The 16,581-nt window shown below is 42.3% G+C and overlaps 1 protein-coding gene across 2 annotated transcripts in view; it reads left to right on the forward strand.

Annotated features, from left to right (window-relative positions):
- The window catches only part of LOC139384720 (cadherin-8-like), a 91,477-nt gene that overhangs the window by 55,686 nt on the left and 19,210 nt on the right, over window positions 1-16,581 (forward strand). For both annotated transcript variants that reach the window (XM_071129561.1, XM_071129562.1), the window contains 3 exons: window positions 7,056-7,175; window positions 15,048-15,215; window positions 15,417-15,604. In XM_071129561.1, the coding sequence (XP_070985662.1) occupies window positions 7,056-7,175; window positions 15,048-15,215; window positions 15,417-15,604 (476 nt within the window). The remainder of the gene's footprint in view (window positions 1-7,055; window positions 7,176-15,047; window positions 15,216-15,416; window positions 15,605-16,581) is intronic.

Here is a 16,581-nt window from a genome sequence, read left to right on the forward strand (position 1 = left end):
GCGCCACCTTTTGCTGCGATTACAGCTGTAAGTCGCTTGGGGTATGTCTCTATCAGTTTTGCACATCGAGAGACTGAAATGTTTTCCCATTCCTCCTTGCAAAACAGCTCGAGCTCAGTGAGGTTGGATGGAGAGGATTTGTGAACAGCAGTTTTCAGTTCTTTCCACAGATTCTCGATTGGATTCAGGTCTGGACTTTGACTTGGCCATTCTAACACCTGGATATGTTTATTTTTGAACCATTCCATTGTAGATTTTGCTTTATGTTTTGGATCATTGTCTTGTTGGAAGACAAATCTCCGTCCCAGTCTCAGGTCTTTTGCAGACTCCATCAGGTTTTCTTCCAGAATGGTCCTGTATTTGGCTCCATCCATCTTCCCATCAATTTTAACCATCTTCCCTGTCCCTGCTGAAGAAAAGCAGGCCCAAACCATGATGCTGCCACCACCATGTTTGACTCTGGGGATGGTGTGTTCAGCTGTGTTGCTTTTACGCCAAACATAACGTTTTGCATTGTTGCCAAAAAGTTCAATTTTGGTTTCATCTGACCAGAGCACCTTCTTCCACATGTTTGGTGTGTCTCCCAGGTGGCTTGTGGCAAACTTTAAACAACACTTTTTATGGATATCTTTAAGAAATGGCTTTCTTCTTGCCACTCTTCCATAAAGGCCAGATTTGTGCAATATACGAATGATTGTTGTCCTATGGACAGAGTCTCCCACCTCAGCTGTAGATCTCTGCAGTTCATCCAGAGTGATCATGGGCCTCTTGGCTGCATCTCTGATCAGTCTTCTCCTTGTATGAGCTGACAGTTTAGAGGGACGGCCAGGTCTTGGTAGATTTGCAGTGGTCTGATACTCCTTCCATTTCAATATTATCGCTTGCACAGTGCTCCTTGGGATGTTTAAAGCTTGGGAAATCTTTTTGTATCCAAATCCGGCTTTAAACTTCTTCACAACAGTATCTCGGACCTGCCTGGTGTGTTCCTTGTTCTTCATGATGCTCTCTGCGCTTTTAACGGACCTCTGAGACTATCACAGTGCAGGTGCATTTATACAGAGACTTGATTACACACAGGTGGATTGTATTTATCATCATTAGTCATTTAGGTCAACATTGGATCATTCAGAGATCCTCACTGAACTTCTGGAGAGAGTTTGCTGCACTGAAAGTAAAGGGGCTGAATAATTTTGCACGCCCAATTTTTCAGTTTTTGAGTATGTTAAAAAAGTTTGAAATATCCAATAAATGTCGTTCCACTTCATGATTGTGTCCCACTTGTTGTTGATTCTTCACAAAAAAATACAGTTTTATATCTTTATGTTTGAAGCCTGAAATGTGGCAAAAGGTCGCAAAGTTCAAGGGGGCCGAATACTTTCGCAAGGCACTGTATATGTAAACTCAGCAAAAAAGAAACATCCCTTTTTCAGGACCCTGTCTTTCAAAGATAATTTGTAAAACTCCAAATAACTTCACAGATCTTCATTGTAAAGGGTTTAAACACGGTTTCCCATGCTTGTTCAATGAACCATAAACAATTAATGAACATGCACTAGTGGAACGGTCGTTAAGACACTAACAGCTTACAGATGGTAGGCAATTAAGGTCCCAGTTATGAAAACTTAGGACACTAAAGAGGCCTTTCTACTGACTGAAAAACACCAAAAGAAAGATGCCCAGGGTCCCTGCTCATCTGCTTGAACATACCTTAGGCATGCTGCAAGGAGGCACGAGGACTGCAGATGTGGCCAGGGCAATAAATTGCTATGTCTGTACTATGAGACGCCTAAGACAGCGATACAGGGAGATAGGATGGACAGCTGATCGTCCTCGCAGTGGCCGAACATCACACCTGCGAAACAGGTACAGGATGGCAACAACAACTGCCGGAGTTACACCAGGAACGCACAATCCCTTCATCAGTGCTCAGACTGTCTGCAATAGGCTGAGAGAGGCTGGACTGAGGGCATGTAGGCCTGTTGTAGTAAGGCAGGTCCTCACCAGACATCACCGGCAACAACGTTGCCTATGGGCACAAACCCACCGTCGCTGGACCAGACAGGACTGGCAAAAAGTGCTCTTCACTGACAAGTCGCGGTTTTGTCTCACCAAGGGTGATGGTCGGATTCTCGTTTATCGTTGAAGGAATGAGCGTTACACCGCGGCCTGCACTTTGGAGTGGGGTCGATTTGGAGGTGCAGGGTCCATCATGGTCTGGGGCAGTGTGTCAGAGCATCATTGGACTGAGTTTGTTGTCATTGCAGGCAATCTCAAAGCTGTTCGTTACAGGGAAGACATCCTCCTCCCTCATGTGGTACCCTTCCTGCAGGCTCATCCTGACATGACCCTCCAGCATGACAATGACACCAGCCATACTGCTCGTTCTGTGCGTGATTTCCTGCAAGACAGTGTTCTGCCATGGCCAGTGAAGCCTGGGACCTGTTGGATCGAAGGGTGAGGGCTAGTGCCATTCCCCCCAGAAATGTCCGGGAACTTGCAGGTGACTTGGTGGAAGAGTGGGGTAACATCTCACAGCAAGAACTGGCAAATCTGGTGCAGTCCATGAGGAGGAGATACACTGCAGTACTTAATGCAGCTGGTGGCCACACCAGATACTGACTGTTATTTTTTATTTTGAACCCTCTTTTGTTCAGGGACATGATTCCACTTCTGTGAGTCACATGTCTGTGGAACTTGTTCAGTTTATGTCTCAGTTGTTGAAACTTGTTATGTTCATACAAATATTTACACATGTTAAGTTTGCTGAAAATAAACGGCGTAGACAGTGAGAGGACGTTTCTTTTTTTGCTGAGTTTACATGTGGTCAGAGAACCCCATTCTCCCTTACTGTCAGTGGCGAGCCAATCAGGATAGCACGTCTGAGGTCCTGTTAGCCCCATGGGCCCCTGGCAACACTGGAGCATCAGCCAGAGACAATTATGACACTGGGAAACAAAAGCCATGGCACTAACAAAGAGTTCCCACTCCCACTGCCATCGTGCCACAACTGACATCACTAAGCCTCTGGATTTATCCCCTCCTGTTTTCAAGGAAAATTCCTATTGATTTTCTATCACTGTAGGAATGTACACAGTAAATGGGAAGTGCCCTCTTAGTTTTTCATCTGATGAGACAAAGGGATATACCCCAACAACTTTATCCTGCCCTTGCTCTTGAAACGCTAGCTTTTGCACCATAAAGACCATGACCATAACTCCTATTTGCCTAATACTTTCATAACCTGTGAGCATAACATTTGTTTTTTATAATTTGCAATAAGTCCTCAGTACTCTAGTTAATATTAATGAGATTACATTAGGTTTACCATAGGAACACAATCTGTAGCATCTCTGGGTGTTTGTGGACGGCTGGAACAAAAAAAATGTGCATGACACATGTCTTTAGACAGGGGGATAGCATGGATTCATTCATCCATCACAAAAGTAGTTCAGAAACTACCACATACTGTAAGTGACATTTGTTTGAGAATTAACGTCAGTAGTGTGACTGCACACGTCAGTCGATGTAGGCCTCAAACCTGCAGAGGTTTTGTCACAGACCCAAATCAGCTTTGGAATTTCATTTGTATAAGAAATTGTTATTTTTCATCACCTGAAGTTTATAGGTGTTACATATTTGTAATTGCACTGGTGGGCTACAGGCATCAAATCAAACCAGAGACAATATTCCCACAATTGAGTTTCCTCGACCAAGGGCCCAGTGGTGCATCCAACTCTGCAGTCATGAGTGTCCCCGAATTCTCGGTACAATATCCAGGAAGGACAAGCTAATCTGTACTGATTTGAAACAGTGCCAAACAGAAGCTTTTTTAATCCCTCACCTTTTTTTATCAGAGGAGTGGAGAATGTACCCCTCTGAAAAGAAAAAGGTAGAGGGGGCTATTTCATGGCCCACTAGTTCCACTGTTTTGTTCCACACTTCAATCCCTATGTATTGTCACATAGTTTGGATTTGCTATTTGCTGCAGACATACCTTTCAAGGAATCAGAGGTATGAAGGTGCCTTCATAATTAAATGCAAATATGGCTCCATTTTCCCACTGCCATTGTAGTATTAGCAATTTAACTTTTAGGCAGATAAGACTTATTATCTCTGAAAAGTGGAGCAATTTCCTGTCCTGTCCTAATTTCATTTGACAATTGGCAAATACCTATAGCAGATACAATATACAGTACATTATTCTCAACCAGCGTTGCAGGAATAGACACATTTTTATTGTTGCATGCATCAATAGTACTTAAATTGTAATTAATTTGGATTATTTCCCTACATTCCCTGATCATTCCCTAAACGAAGACTTTGTGACACTTTCAAATAATCTAGGTTTACTAAAGTTCTGGTATTGTAACAGCACGTGATACTGTTGAGTGATTTGGTAAGCCCTGGCAACGGTAAGGGTCATCACAGCACATGAATAACTAACAAACACATTCCTCAAAGGGCCACTTGAGGCTCTCTATGTTAAATAATTGGGTAGCAATAGCAAAGCAGGTTTTTAGTCAGAGTGCAATGGTGGTCTATATGTTTTGTTTTTGTAAAAGGGAGAACAGTGTTACTATTAATCATTGTTGGACATGTTTTGGCTGTATAAAAAGGAAATGCATTCCCCTCATGTACAATATTTAATGACCCTCTCTCATGAAACAATCTTGAAATTCTGCTGGAGTGGGTCTTTATTCTGTAACATGTCATATGAACAGGCTCATGAGAATATTATACAGTTTTTTTTTAAAAATGTTTAATTTATTTATTTTTTTATTTATTTTTTCACCAGGTAGGCTAGTTGAGAATATTTTTTTATTTAACCAGGTAGGCAAGTTGAGAATAAGTTCTCATTTACAACTGCGACCTGGCCAAGATAAAGCAAAGCAGTTCAACACATACAACAACACAGAGTTACACATGGAATAAACAAACATACAGTCAATAACACAATAGAGGAAAAAAAGTCTATATACAGTGTCTGCAAATGGGGTAAGATAAGGGAGGTAAGGCAATAAATAGGCCATGGTGGTGAAGTAATTACAATATACCAATTAATGTGCAGAAGATGAATGTGCAAGTAGAGATACTGGGTTGCAAAGGAGTTAGATAAATAAATAAATACAGTATTGGAATGAGGTAGTTGGACGGGCTATTTACAGATGGGCTATGTACAGGTGCAGTGATCTGTGAGCTGCTCTGACAGCTGGTGCTTAAAGCTAGTGAGGGAGATATGAGTCTCCAGCTTCAGTGATTTTTGCAGTTCGTTCCAGTCATTGGCAGCAGTGAACTGGAAGGAAAGGGAGCCAAAGGAGGAATTGGCTTTGGGGGTGACCAGTGAGAAATACCTGCTGGAGCACGTGTTATGGGTGGGTGCTGCTATGGTGACCAGTGGGCTGAGATAAGGCGGGGCTTTACCTAGCAGAGACTTGTAGATGACCTGGAGCCAGTGCGTTTGGCAACGAGTATGAAGCGAGGGTCAGCCAACGAGAGTGTACAGGTCGCAGTGGTGGGTAGTATATGGGGCTTTGGTGACAAAACAGATGGCACTGTGATAGACTGCATCCAATTTGTTGAGTAGAGTGTTGGAGGCTATTTTGTAGATGACATCGCCGAAGTCAAGGATTGGTAGGATGGTCAGTTTTACGAGGTTATGTTTGGCAGCATGAGTGAAGGATGCTTTGTTGCAAAATAGGAAGCCAATTCTAGATTTAATTTTGGATTGGAGATGCTTAGTGTGAGTCTGGAAGGAGAGTTTACAGTCTAGCCAGACACCTATATATTTGTAGTTGTTGACATATTCTAAGTCAGAACCGTCCAGAGTAGTGTTGCTGGACGGGCGGCCAGGTGCGGGCAGCGATCAGTTGAAGAACATGCATTTAGTTTTATGCATTTAAGAGCAGTTGGAGGCCACGGAAGGAGAGTTGTATGGCATTGAAGCTCGTCTGGAGGTTAGTTAACACTGTACCCAAAGAAGGGCCAGAAGTATACAGAATGGTGTCATCTGCGTAGAGGTGGATCAGAGAATCACCCGCAGCAAGAGCGACATCATTGATGTATACAGAGAAGAGAGTCGGCCCGATAATTTAACCCTGTGGCACACCCATAGAGACTGCCAGAGGTCTGGACAACAGGCCCTCCGATTTGACACACTGAACTCTACCAGAGAAGTGTACCTGTAAAACAGATGATGAGCACCACATATTCTGAACTGCAGATTTTCTGTATCTACAAAGGCACAACTCATGCTCTCTGCCTCAAAACCATTTGCCAAGCCCCAAAGCCAGGTGATACAAGGCAGAACAGAGGGGTTTAGACCAACAGACTGTTTGTTCCCTGCCAACAGCTGCATAAGGGAAATATCTCCACCTTTATTCCACACATTTTCTTTCAATGGTCCTAACAACAATTAGCAGAGAAATCTACTAGAATAGAAAAGAGTTAGCATCCTTATATTAAAACTGAGAAGCACCATGTTAAACTGGCCTGGTGTTATTACTCTGTTTGTGCCAGATTAATGGCACATGCCTAATGGCCGGCACAGAGGTGGCCTTAACTAGTGTTGTCCCCCACTATGACCCATTATGTCTCCTGCAGTCAGCAGGCCTGGATACCTGTGGCTAGGCCTGATGCCTTCTATAACCATGAACATTTACCGATGTTGTCAGAACACCTGAGAACACATTTTACAAAACAAATTACCATCTGTACTGTCAAGTTGCTGCCTCTGCGAACAGCTTTCCTCCTTTTATTCTCTTCCCACCTGAGCCACAGACTAATGATGAGTTGGGCATCAGCATCAGCCCTGCTCTTTATTGTTCATTTTTCAAAGCTTTCACTGTACGATTGTTTTCTCTGCTGGGACGTTGTAGCACAGTATGCTGTGTCATTCATGTGTCTGGCAATAATGTTGTCTTTAACCTTACCAATAAGTACCCCTGGCTTTATAGTGGAACCAGGAAGATTACAGGGGGAGAAGCTAGCTGTAAGGAGTGATTATGGGTGTCAGAAGTCCACTCTCTTTTTAATTATATGCCCTTTCTCATATACAGGTACCTCAGTCACTAGGGTGACGGCAACAGACGCAGATGACCCAGTCTATGGAAACAGTGCTAAACTTGTGTACAGCATACTGGAAGGACAGCCCTACTTCTCCATAGACCCCAACACTGGTGAGTGGATTGCCATGGTGAAATACTAAAGCAAATCAAAGTTTATTTGTCACATGCACAGGATCCAGCGATGTAAACAGTACAGTGAAATGCTTACTTGTATCTCTTTCCTCAACAGTGCAAAATAAATGTAACATTCAGGATCATGGCATGTAACATTGTTGAGCCTGAACAGATACACTCCTTCCTGTATGGTTCGATGGCAGTCAAAACAAGTGTTGTTTCAGTGAAATGTACAGATTGAATGCATAAAATCCATACATGGACAATTACTTAGCATACAAATTATAGTTGCGTTTTGAGGATATAACTCCCAACAAGATGTTCAAGGACTCTTTACATTTAAAAGACAGTGCCGTCTTTTTTAATTCAATCTGCCGTCCGCTTATTCTTCAACCTTGACTCTGCTGTTTTCCTAATTGCATTTTCAGCCGACTTGTTAACAGTGTGTCTGTAAGCAACATGATTAAATAATGGTGAAATTACATTAATAAGCAATGAGATGGAAATCAACTGCTCACAATTTGGAAAAACAACATATAATAAACCAGCTCCAAGAACGTCCAAACTGTATGTACATAATACATATGAAGGCATATTTATACATATACTGTAGAAACCCTGTTTCCACCTCAACAATATTATTATTATATTATATTATATTATTTTAAATCACTCACCTCTACCACAATAAAATGGAGAAGGTATAGTGGATCTATGAAAGGACAATTTGAGGATCAGTGTGTACGGTTTGCATGATTACTGAGCAAATGCAGATGGCTCATTCAAGTGAGCCAGCTGGTTTAATGAATGCTAATGACAAATAAAAGGTAAGGGAAAAACAAACATTATTATCCATTTGACACTTCCAACACCATGAAGGAAATGAAATGCATGTGATAAATAAATAAACATCATGCCCCAATCCATCACTTGGTTAATGGACGGTAGAAAAAAAATCCTACCGAATATCTATGGAAATTAGTGTTTGTCTTTCCACCCTTTTCAGTGATGAGGAATAATTTGAATAGCTAACGATGATCAACAGAGATGACAGTAGAGTGAGTAACAGAGGATAACTGAAGTGTGTGTGCATGTGTGTCTTTGGGTGTGGTGCGTGAGTACATGTGAGTTTGTGTGTGTGTGTGTGTGTGTGTGTGTGTGTGTTTGTGTGTGCACTTCTTTTAGGGAGAGTTGTTCTTACCTGCTTCAGACAGGTAAGAACAGTGCATTGTCTCAGGCATAATATGACCAAGGGTGTCAGGCCTTTATTAAGTGTTGATTATTTTTTTGATTATCCTGCCGGCCTCTGTTTGCTGAGCGGATTATCCTTGCCCTGAGCTCTTCATTTTCTGCACCGTGCCACTGCAGTCAATGAGGTTAATTCTGTGTACAATATTTTCGATATATGCAGTACCAGTCAAAAGTTTGGACACACCTATTCAATCCAGGGTTTTTCTTTATTTGTACTATTTGTAGAATAATAGTGAAGACATCAAACTATGAAACAACACATATGCAATCATGTAGTAACCAAAACAGTGTTACACAAATCAAAATATATTTTGTATTTGAGATTCTTGAACGAAGCCACTGTTTCTTTGCATTGATGACAGCTTTGCACTCTCTTGGCATTCTCTCAACCAGCTTCATGAGATGGTCACCTGGAAAGCATTTCAATTAACAGGTGTGCCTTGTTAAAAGTTAATTTGTGGAATTTATTTCCTTCTTAATGTGTTTGAGCCAATCAGTTGTGTTGTGACAAGGTAGGGGCGGTAAACAGAAGATAGCCCTATTTGGTAAAAGACCAAGTCCATATTATGGCAAGAACAGCTAAAATAAGCAAAGAGAAACAACAGTCCATCTTTACTTTAAGACATGAAGGTCAGTCAATACGGAAAATTTCAAGAACATTTACCGTTTTAGTTCTGTCTCGTAAACCATCAAGTGCTATGATGAAACTGGCTCTCATGAGGACTGCCACAGGAAAGGAAGACCAAGAATTGCCTCTGCTGCAGAGGATAAGTTCATTAGAGTTAACAGCACCTCATATTGCAGCCCAAATAAATGTTTCACAGTGTTCAAGTAACAGACACATCTCAACATCAACTGTGGAGACTGTGTGAATCGGGCCTTCATGGTCAAATTGCTGCAAAAAACACTACTTACAGTGCCTTGCGAAAGTATTCGGCCCCCTTGAACTTTGCGACCTTTTGCCACATTTCAGGCTTCAAACATAAAGATATAAAACTGTATTTTGTTGTGAAGAATCAACAACAAGTGGGACACAATCATGAAGTGGAACGACATTTATTGGATATTTCAAACTTTTTTAACAAATCAAAAACTGAAAAATTGGGCGTGCAAAATTATTCAGCCCCCTTAAGTTAATACTTTGTAGCGCCACCTTTTGCTGCGATTACAGCTGTAAGTCGCTTGGGGTATGTCTCTATCAGTTTTGCACATCGAGAGACTGACATTTTTTCTCATTCCTCCTTGCAAAACAGCTCGAGCTCAGTGAGGTTGGATGGAGAGCATTTGTGAACAGCAGTTTTCAGTTCTTTCCACAGATTCTCAATTGGATTCAGGTCTGGACTTTGACTTGGCCATTCTAACACCTGGATATGTTTATTTTTGAACCATTCCATTGTAGATTTTGCTTTATGTTTTGGATCATTGTCTTGTTGGAAGACAAATCTCCGTCCCAGTCTCAGGTCTTTTGCAGACTCCATCAGGTTTTCTTCCAGAATGGTCCTGTATTTGGCTCCATCCATCTTCCCATCAATTTTAACCATCTTCCCTGTCCCTGCTGAAGAAAAGCAGGCCCAAACCATGATGCTGCCACCACCATGTTTGACAGTGGGGATGGTGTGTTCAGGGTGATGAGCTGTGTTGCTTTTATGCCAAACATAACGTTTTGCATTGTTGCCAAAAAGTTCAATTTTGGTTTCATCTGACCAGAGCACCTTCTTCCACATGTTTGGTGTGTCTCCCAGGTGGCTTGTGGCAAACTTTAAACGGCACTTTTTATGGATATCTTTAAGAAATGGCTTTCTTCTTGCCACTCTTCCATAAAGGCCAGATTTGTGCAATATACGAATGATTGTTGTCCTATGGACAGAGTCTCCCACCTCAGCTGTAGATCTCTGCAGTTCATCCAGAGTGATCATGGGCCTCTTGGCTGCATCTCTGATCAGTCTTCTCCTTGTATGAGCTGAAAGTTTAGAGGGACGGCCAGGTCTTGGTAGATTTGCAGTGGTCTGATACTCCTTCCATTTCAATATTATCGCTTGCACAGTGCTCCTTGGGATGTTTAAAGCTTGGGAAATCTTTTTGTATCCAAATCCGGCTTTAAACTTCTTCACAACAGTATATCGGACCTGCCTGGTGTGTTCCTTGTTCTTCATGATGCTCTCTGCACTTTTAACGGACCTCTGAGACTATCACAGTGCAGGTGCATTTATACGGAGACTTGATTACACACAGGTGGATTGTATTTATCATCATTAGTCATTTAGGTCAACATTGGATCATTCAGAGATCCTCACTGAACTTCTGGAGAGAGTTTGCTGCACTGAAAGTAAAGGGGCTGAATAATTTGGCACGGCCAATTTTTCAGTTTTTGATTTGTTAAAAAAGTTTGAAATATCCAATAAATGTCGTTCCACTTCATGATTGTGTCCCACTTGTTGTTGATTCTTCACAAAAAAATACAGTTTTATATCTTCATGTTTGAAGCCTGAAATGTGGCAAAAGGTCGCAAAGTTCAAGGGGGCCGAATACTTTCGCAAGGCACTGTAAGGACACCTGTAATAAGAAGAGACTTGCTTGGGCCAAGAAACACGAGCATTGGACATTTGATGGAAATTTGTACTTTGGTCTAAGGAGTCCAAATGCAAGATTTTTAGTTCCAAACACTGTGTCTTTGTGAGACGCAGAGTAGGTGAACGGATGACCTCCGCATGTGTGGTTCCCACCGTGAAGCATGGAGGAGGTATGATGGTGTGGGGTTGCTTTGCTGGTGTCACAGTCTATATTTAATTTACAATTCAAGGCACACTTATTAACCAGCATGGCTACCACAGCATTCTGTAGTGATATGCCATCCCATCTGGTTTGTGCTTAGTGGGACTATCATTTGTTTCTCAACAGGACAACGACCCAAAAAACACATCAAGGCTGAGTATAGGCTATTTTACCAAGAAGGAGATTGATGGAGTGCTGCATCAGATGACCTGGCCTCCACAATCCCCTGACCTCGACCCAATTGAGATGGTTTGGGATGAGTTGGAAAGCAGAGTGAAGGAAAGCAGCCAACAAGTGCTCATTATATGTGTGAACTCCTTTGAGACTGTTGGAAAAGCACACAGAGATGCATACCAAGCTCTCCCCCGCCCTCCATTTGGAAAATCTGACCATAATTCTATCCTTCTGATTCCTGCTTACAAGCAAAAACTAAAGCAGGAAGTACCAGTGACTCGCTCAATACGGAAGTGGTCAGATGGCGCGGCTGCTACGCGCCAGGACTGTTTTGCTAGCACATACTGGAATATGTTCTGTGATTCATCCAATGGCATTGAGGAGTATACTACCTCAGTCATTGGCTTCATCAATAAGTGCATTGACGACGTCGTACAGACGAAGCAACAAACAAGCAAAGCATCAATACAGGATAAAGATTGAATCCTGCTACACCGGCTCTGACGCTCGTCTGATGTGGCAGGGCTTGAAAACTATTACGGACTACAAGCGGAACCCAGACACAAGCTTCGCAGTGACGCAAGCCTACCAGACGAGCTAAATGCATTTTATGCTCGCTTTCAGGCAAGCAACACTGAAACATGCATGAGAGCACCAGTTGTTCTGGACGACTGTGTGATAACGCTCTCGGTAGCCAAAGTGAGCAGGTCAACATTCACAAAGCTGCGGGGGCAGACTGATTACCAGGACGTGTACTCAAAGCATGCGCGGACCAACTGGCAAGTGTCTTCACTGACATTTTCAACCTCTACCTGACCGTAATACCTGCTTGTTTCAAGCAGACCACCATAGTCGCTGTGCCCAAGGAAGCGAAGGCAACCTTCCTAAATGATTACCGCTCCGTAGCACTCACGTCAGTAGCAATGAAGTGCTTTGAAAGGCTGGTCATGGCTCACATCAATGGCATCCTCCCGGATACCCTAGATCCACTCCAATTCGCATACCGGTCCAACAGATCCACAGATGACGCAATGTCAATCGCACTCCACACTGCTCTTTCCCACCTGGACAAAAGGAACATCTATTTGAGAATGCTGTTAATTGAATACAGCTCAGTGTTCAACACCACAGTGCCCACAAAGCTCATCACTAAGCTAAGGACCCTGGGACTAAACACTTCCCTCTGCAACTGGATCCTGGACTTCCTGACGGGCCTCCTCAGGTGGTAAGGGTAGGCAACAACACGTCTGCCATACTGATCCTCAACACTGGGGCCCATCAGGGGTGTGTATATAGTCCTGTCCTGTACGCCCTGTTCACCCACAACTGTCTGGCCAAACACAACTCCAACACCATCATTAAGTTTTCTGACAACACAACAGTGGTAGGTCTGATTACCGACATCGATGAGACAACCTGTAGGGAGGAGGTCAGAGACTTAGCAGTGTGATGCCAGGACAACAACCTCAATGTAAGCAAGACAAAGGAGCTGATCGTGAACTAAAGGAAAAGGAGGGACGAACAGGCCCACATTAACATCGACGGGGTGGTCATGGAGCAGGTCGAGAGTTTCAAGTTCCTTGGTGTCCATATAACCAACAAACTGTCATTGGTCAAACACACCAAGAAAGTTGTGAAGAGGGCACGACAACGCCTTTTCCCACATAGGAGACTGAACAAATTTGGCATGGGCCCCCAGATCCTCAAAAAGTTCTACAGCTGCACCATTGAGAGCATCCTGACCAGTTACATCATCGCCTGGTATGGCAGCTGCTCTGCATCTGACCGTAAGGCGCTACAGAGGTTGGTGCGTATGGCCCAGGACATCACTGGGGCCAAGCTTCCTGCCATCCAAGGACCTATATAATAGGCGGTGTCAGAGGAAAGCCCAAAAAATTGTCAGAGGCTCCAGTCACCCAAGTCATAGACTGTTTTCTCTGCTACCACACGACAAGCGGTACCGGAGCACCAAGTCTAAGGACCAAAATGGCTCCTTAACAGCTTCTACCCCCAAGCAATAAGACTGCTGAACAATTCATCAAATGGCCACTGGACTATTTACATTGGCCCCCCATTTGTTTTGTACACTGCTGCTGATCGCTTTTTTATTATCTATGCGTGGTCACTTCACCCCTACCTACATGTACAAATTACCTCGACTAACCTGTGCCCCCGCATATTGACTCGGTAACGGTACCCCCTGTATATAGCCTCGTTATTGTTATTTTATTGTGTTACTTTTATAATGTTTTACTTTAGCTTATTTGGTAAATATTTTCTTAACTCTTCTTGAGCTGCACTGTTGTTTAAGGGCTTGCAAGTAAGCATTTCAAGGTAAGGTCTACACTTGTTGTATTCGGCGCATGTGACAAATACATAATTTTGATTTGATTTGGCTGAGAGAATGCCAAGAGTGTTTAAAGCTGTCATCAAGGCAAAGGGTGGCTACTTCGAAGAAATCTAAAATCAATTTTAAAAAATTGATTTGTTTATTAAGACTCTTTTGGTTTCTATATGATTCCATATGTGTTATTTCAAAGTTTTGATGTCTTTATTATTATTCTACAATGTAGAAAATAGTCAACATAAAGAAAAAACCTTGAATGAGCAGGTGTGTCCGAACTTTTGACTGGAACTGTGTATTTATTCTTCTCTGTAATAATACTACCTACTTAGCAATGTCCCTGTGGCTCGAGGGCGCCAGGCTGCCCAGCATTAGGCACTTCTGCCACCATCATTACACACACCTGCTTCCCTCGTCACGTGCATCAGCGATTCATTACACTCACCTGGACTCAATCACCCATGTTATTACCTCCCCTATATCTGTCTGTTCCCCAGCTCTGTTCCCTGCTTCTGCATTAATGTTTGTTTGTCTTTGTATACCTGGTTCTGACGCTGTTCCTGTCATGTTCCATGTCTGTGCTAAATTAAATGTTCAACTCTCTGTACCTGCTTCTCCTCATCAGCTTCGGTTCTTACACAATCAAGTTAGAGCAGCTAGCTTGTCTAACTATCTTAGCTGGCATGCCTGCTGGTAAGGTTGGTAGACTTTAGAAAAGCTAGCAAAATACTAAATGCACTGAATAAGACACATTTCTTTCAATCTTTTACCCAGATTTTAGCAGAGATGCAGAGAATCATAGTTAGATTCTTTTTTTTAAAGAACCACCAGTCAAGATGGTACAGACAGCTCAAGAGGTATGCTTAGATATGCAGAAAAATAAACATATTTTTGACATAAAATTAAGCATATTAATTATGGTTCTAGATTGCAGGAGAAAATAGTTTCAGGTGTTTGAGATATGCTAAATTCTCTACCCCCCAGCCACGTACTAGGTGTCCCCTCAGACTTTCGGGGTGCATGACGCACCTGGATGGCATAATTCCCATTCAATCAGAACACAAATTACTTGCAGACACTCCAGCAAACAAAGACATTGATTTGCAATGCCATCCACAGGATTAGAGCCTCTCTCCAGGTGTTCTGTCAGAAATTCCACCTCTGTTTAAGAAAGGTTGTTGTGAAGGATACTACAACACTCTTAAAGGTGCAATGAAGCGATCCTGTCAAGCATTATGAATGCCTTTGTATACCCCATTCTTTTTATTTATGTGTATGCGGATTTTTTGCAATAACAATACATTTGGTGTTAATTCTTTTGCTTTCAGCAATCATTAAAATTGCTTTACATGGGATGGATCGAGAGATGCGAGAGGAGTACCTGGTCGTCATTCAAGCAAAAGACATGGGTGGTCATATGGGAGGGTTGTCAGGGACAACAACAGTTACTGTCACACTAACAGATGTCAACGATAACCCTCCGAAGTTCTCAAAAAGTAAACCAAATGTCCAATTCTCTCTCCATATACTATAGTTAGAACCCATCATTGGTAAATCTGAATGTATTTGTTGTTGTTTTGCTGCCTAATGTTTTTTAATGAATTTCCAAAATAATCAGAATTGTACTAGTTATATAGATGCATAGATAAGGGTACAACATCTACTGTTAGAAATAATCATGACGTCCTATTCTTCAGGTCTGTACGAGTTTGTGATCCCAGAGGACCTTGCCATTGGTCAACCTGGTGGCAAGGTAAAGGCAAATGATAGGGACATTGGAGAGAACGCCAAATCAACGTACAACATCATTGACGGTGATGAGAGGGATGTCTTCGAGATCACTACAGATGCCCAGACTCAAGAGGGGATCCTTCGGCTAAAGAAGGTAAGGACCTGACGCAAACTGCTCTGTCCTAGGGTTCCACCAACAACCTCTTGATATCCTTAACAGCTTCAACTTAAACAAGGACCAAATAGTTGGTTGCAAGATGGGGTATCAAAGGTGGAAGGTCGTTCATACAGGCTACAGGTCAGACCTGTATATCTAGACTGGTTTAATTTAGATTGACCATGGGGGGAAAATGCTGTTGTACTACATATATACTGCAAAGCATTTTCAATGGCGAAGATGCAGAAAGATGGCGGCCCCCCATGTACTGTACTTACCACAAACGCCTCATTTGCTAGGTTTGCCATATTGTACAGTGCACTCTGTTACATTTTTTTTGTGTTAGCATTAGCACAGTATACATGATCCCAATTCTAGCTCCAAGACTGTGGCAATTTTAAGAAATAAAAAAATGTGATTGCGCTGATTTCTAGGCACATTGAACCATGTCACACGCCGTAGTCTGTGGATAGTGCGCAAACAAAGACACCATCATCTGAATTCCTCCATCTTAATGCATTGAATTGACCTGTAAGACTAAATCAAAAACAACTACTAAAATGAACACTGTTGATTCAGTAGATGGTTAAATGTACAAAAGGGAAAACAATTAATATGGCATGTTTGCCTCCAGCAATCTAAATATTTACTATTACACAACCATATGGAGTGTCACCGTTTTTCCGTGGAACTGCGATGATAGAATAAGAAGCTACTTCAGGCCTGAAGTATTCAAGTGTATGCATGACTGATGGATGTGTGCTCAAGTCTTGACTCATGGTTTGTTTAATGTCTGGAGTTAGAGCAATAGATCATTCAAACATGATTGTATGTCACTGCATTTGGATGCTAAATGACGTTACGTTAGGACATCCACTGTGACTTCCTATTGGATGAAATGAAATCATATTTTTTCTGATGATCTGCCTGGAATAGATTATACTCTACTAAACAAAATAGACAGCTTGAGAACA

This window comes from Oncorhynchus clarkii, chromosome 26 (assembly GCF_045791955.1).
Source record: "Oncorhynchus clarkii lewisi isolate Uvic-CL-2024 chromosome 26, UVic_Ocla_1.0, whole genome shotgun sequence".
In the NCBI taxonomy this organism is placed as follows: Eukaryota; Metazoa; Chordata; class Actinopteri; order Salmoniformes; family Salmonidae; genus Oncorhynchus; species Oncorhynchus clarkii.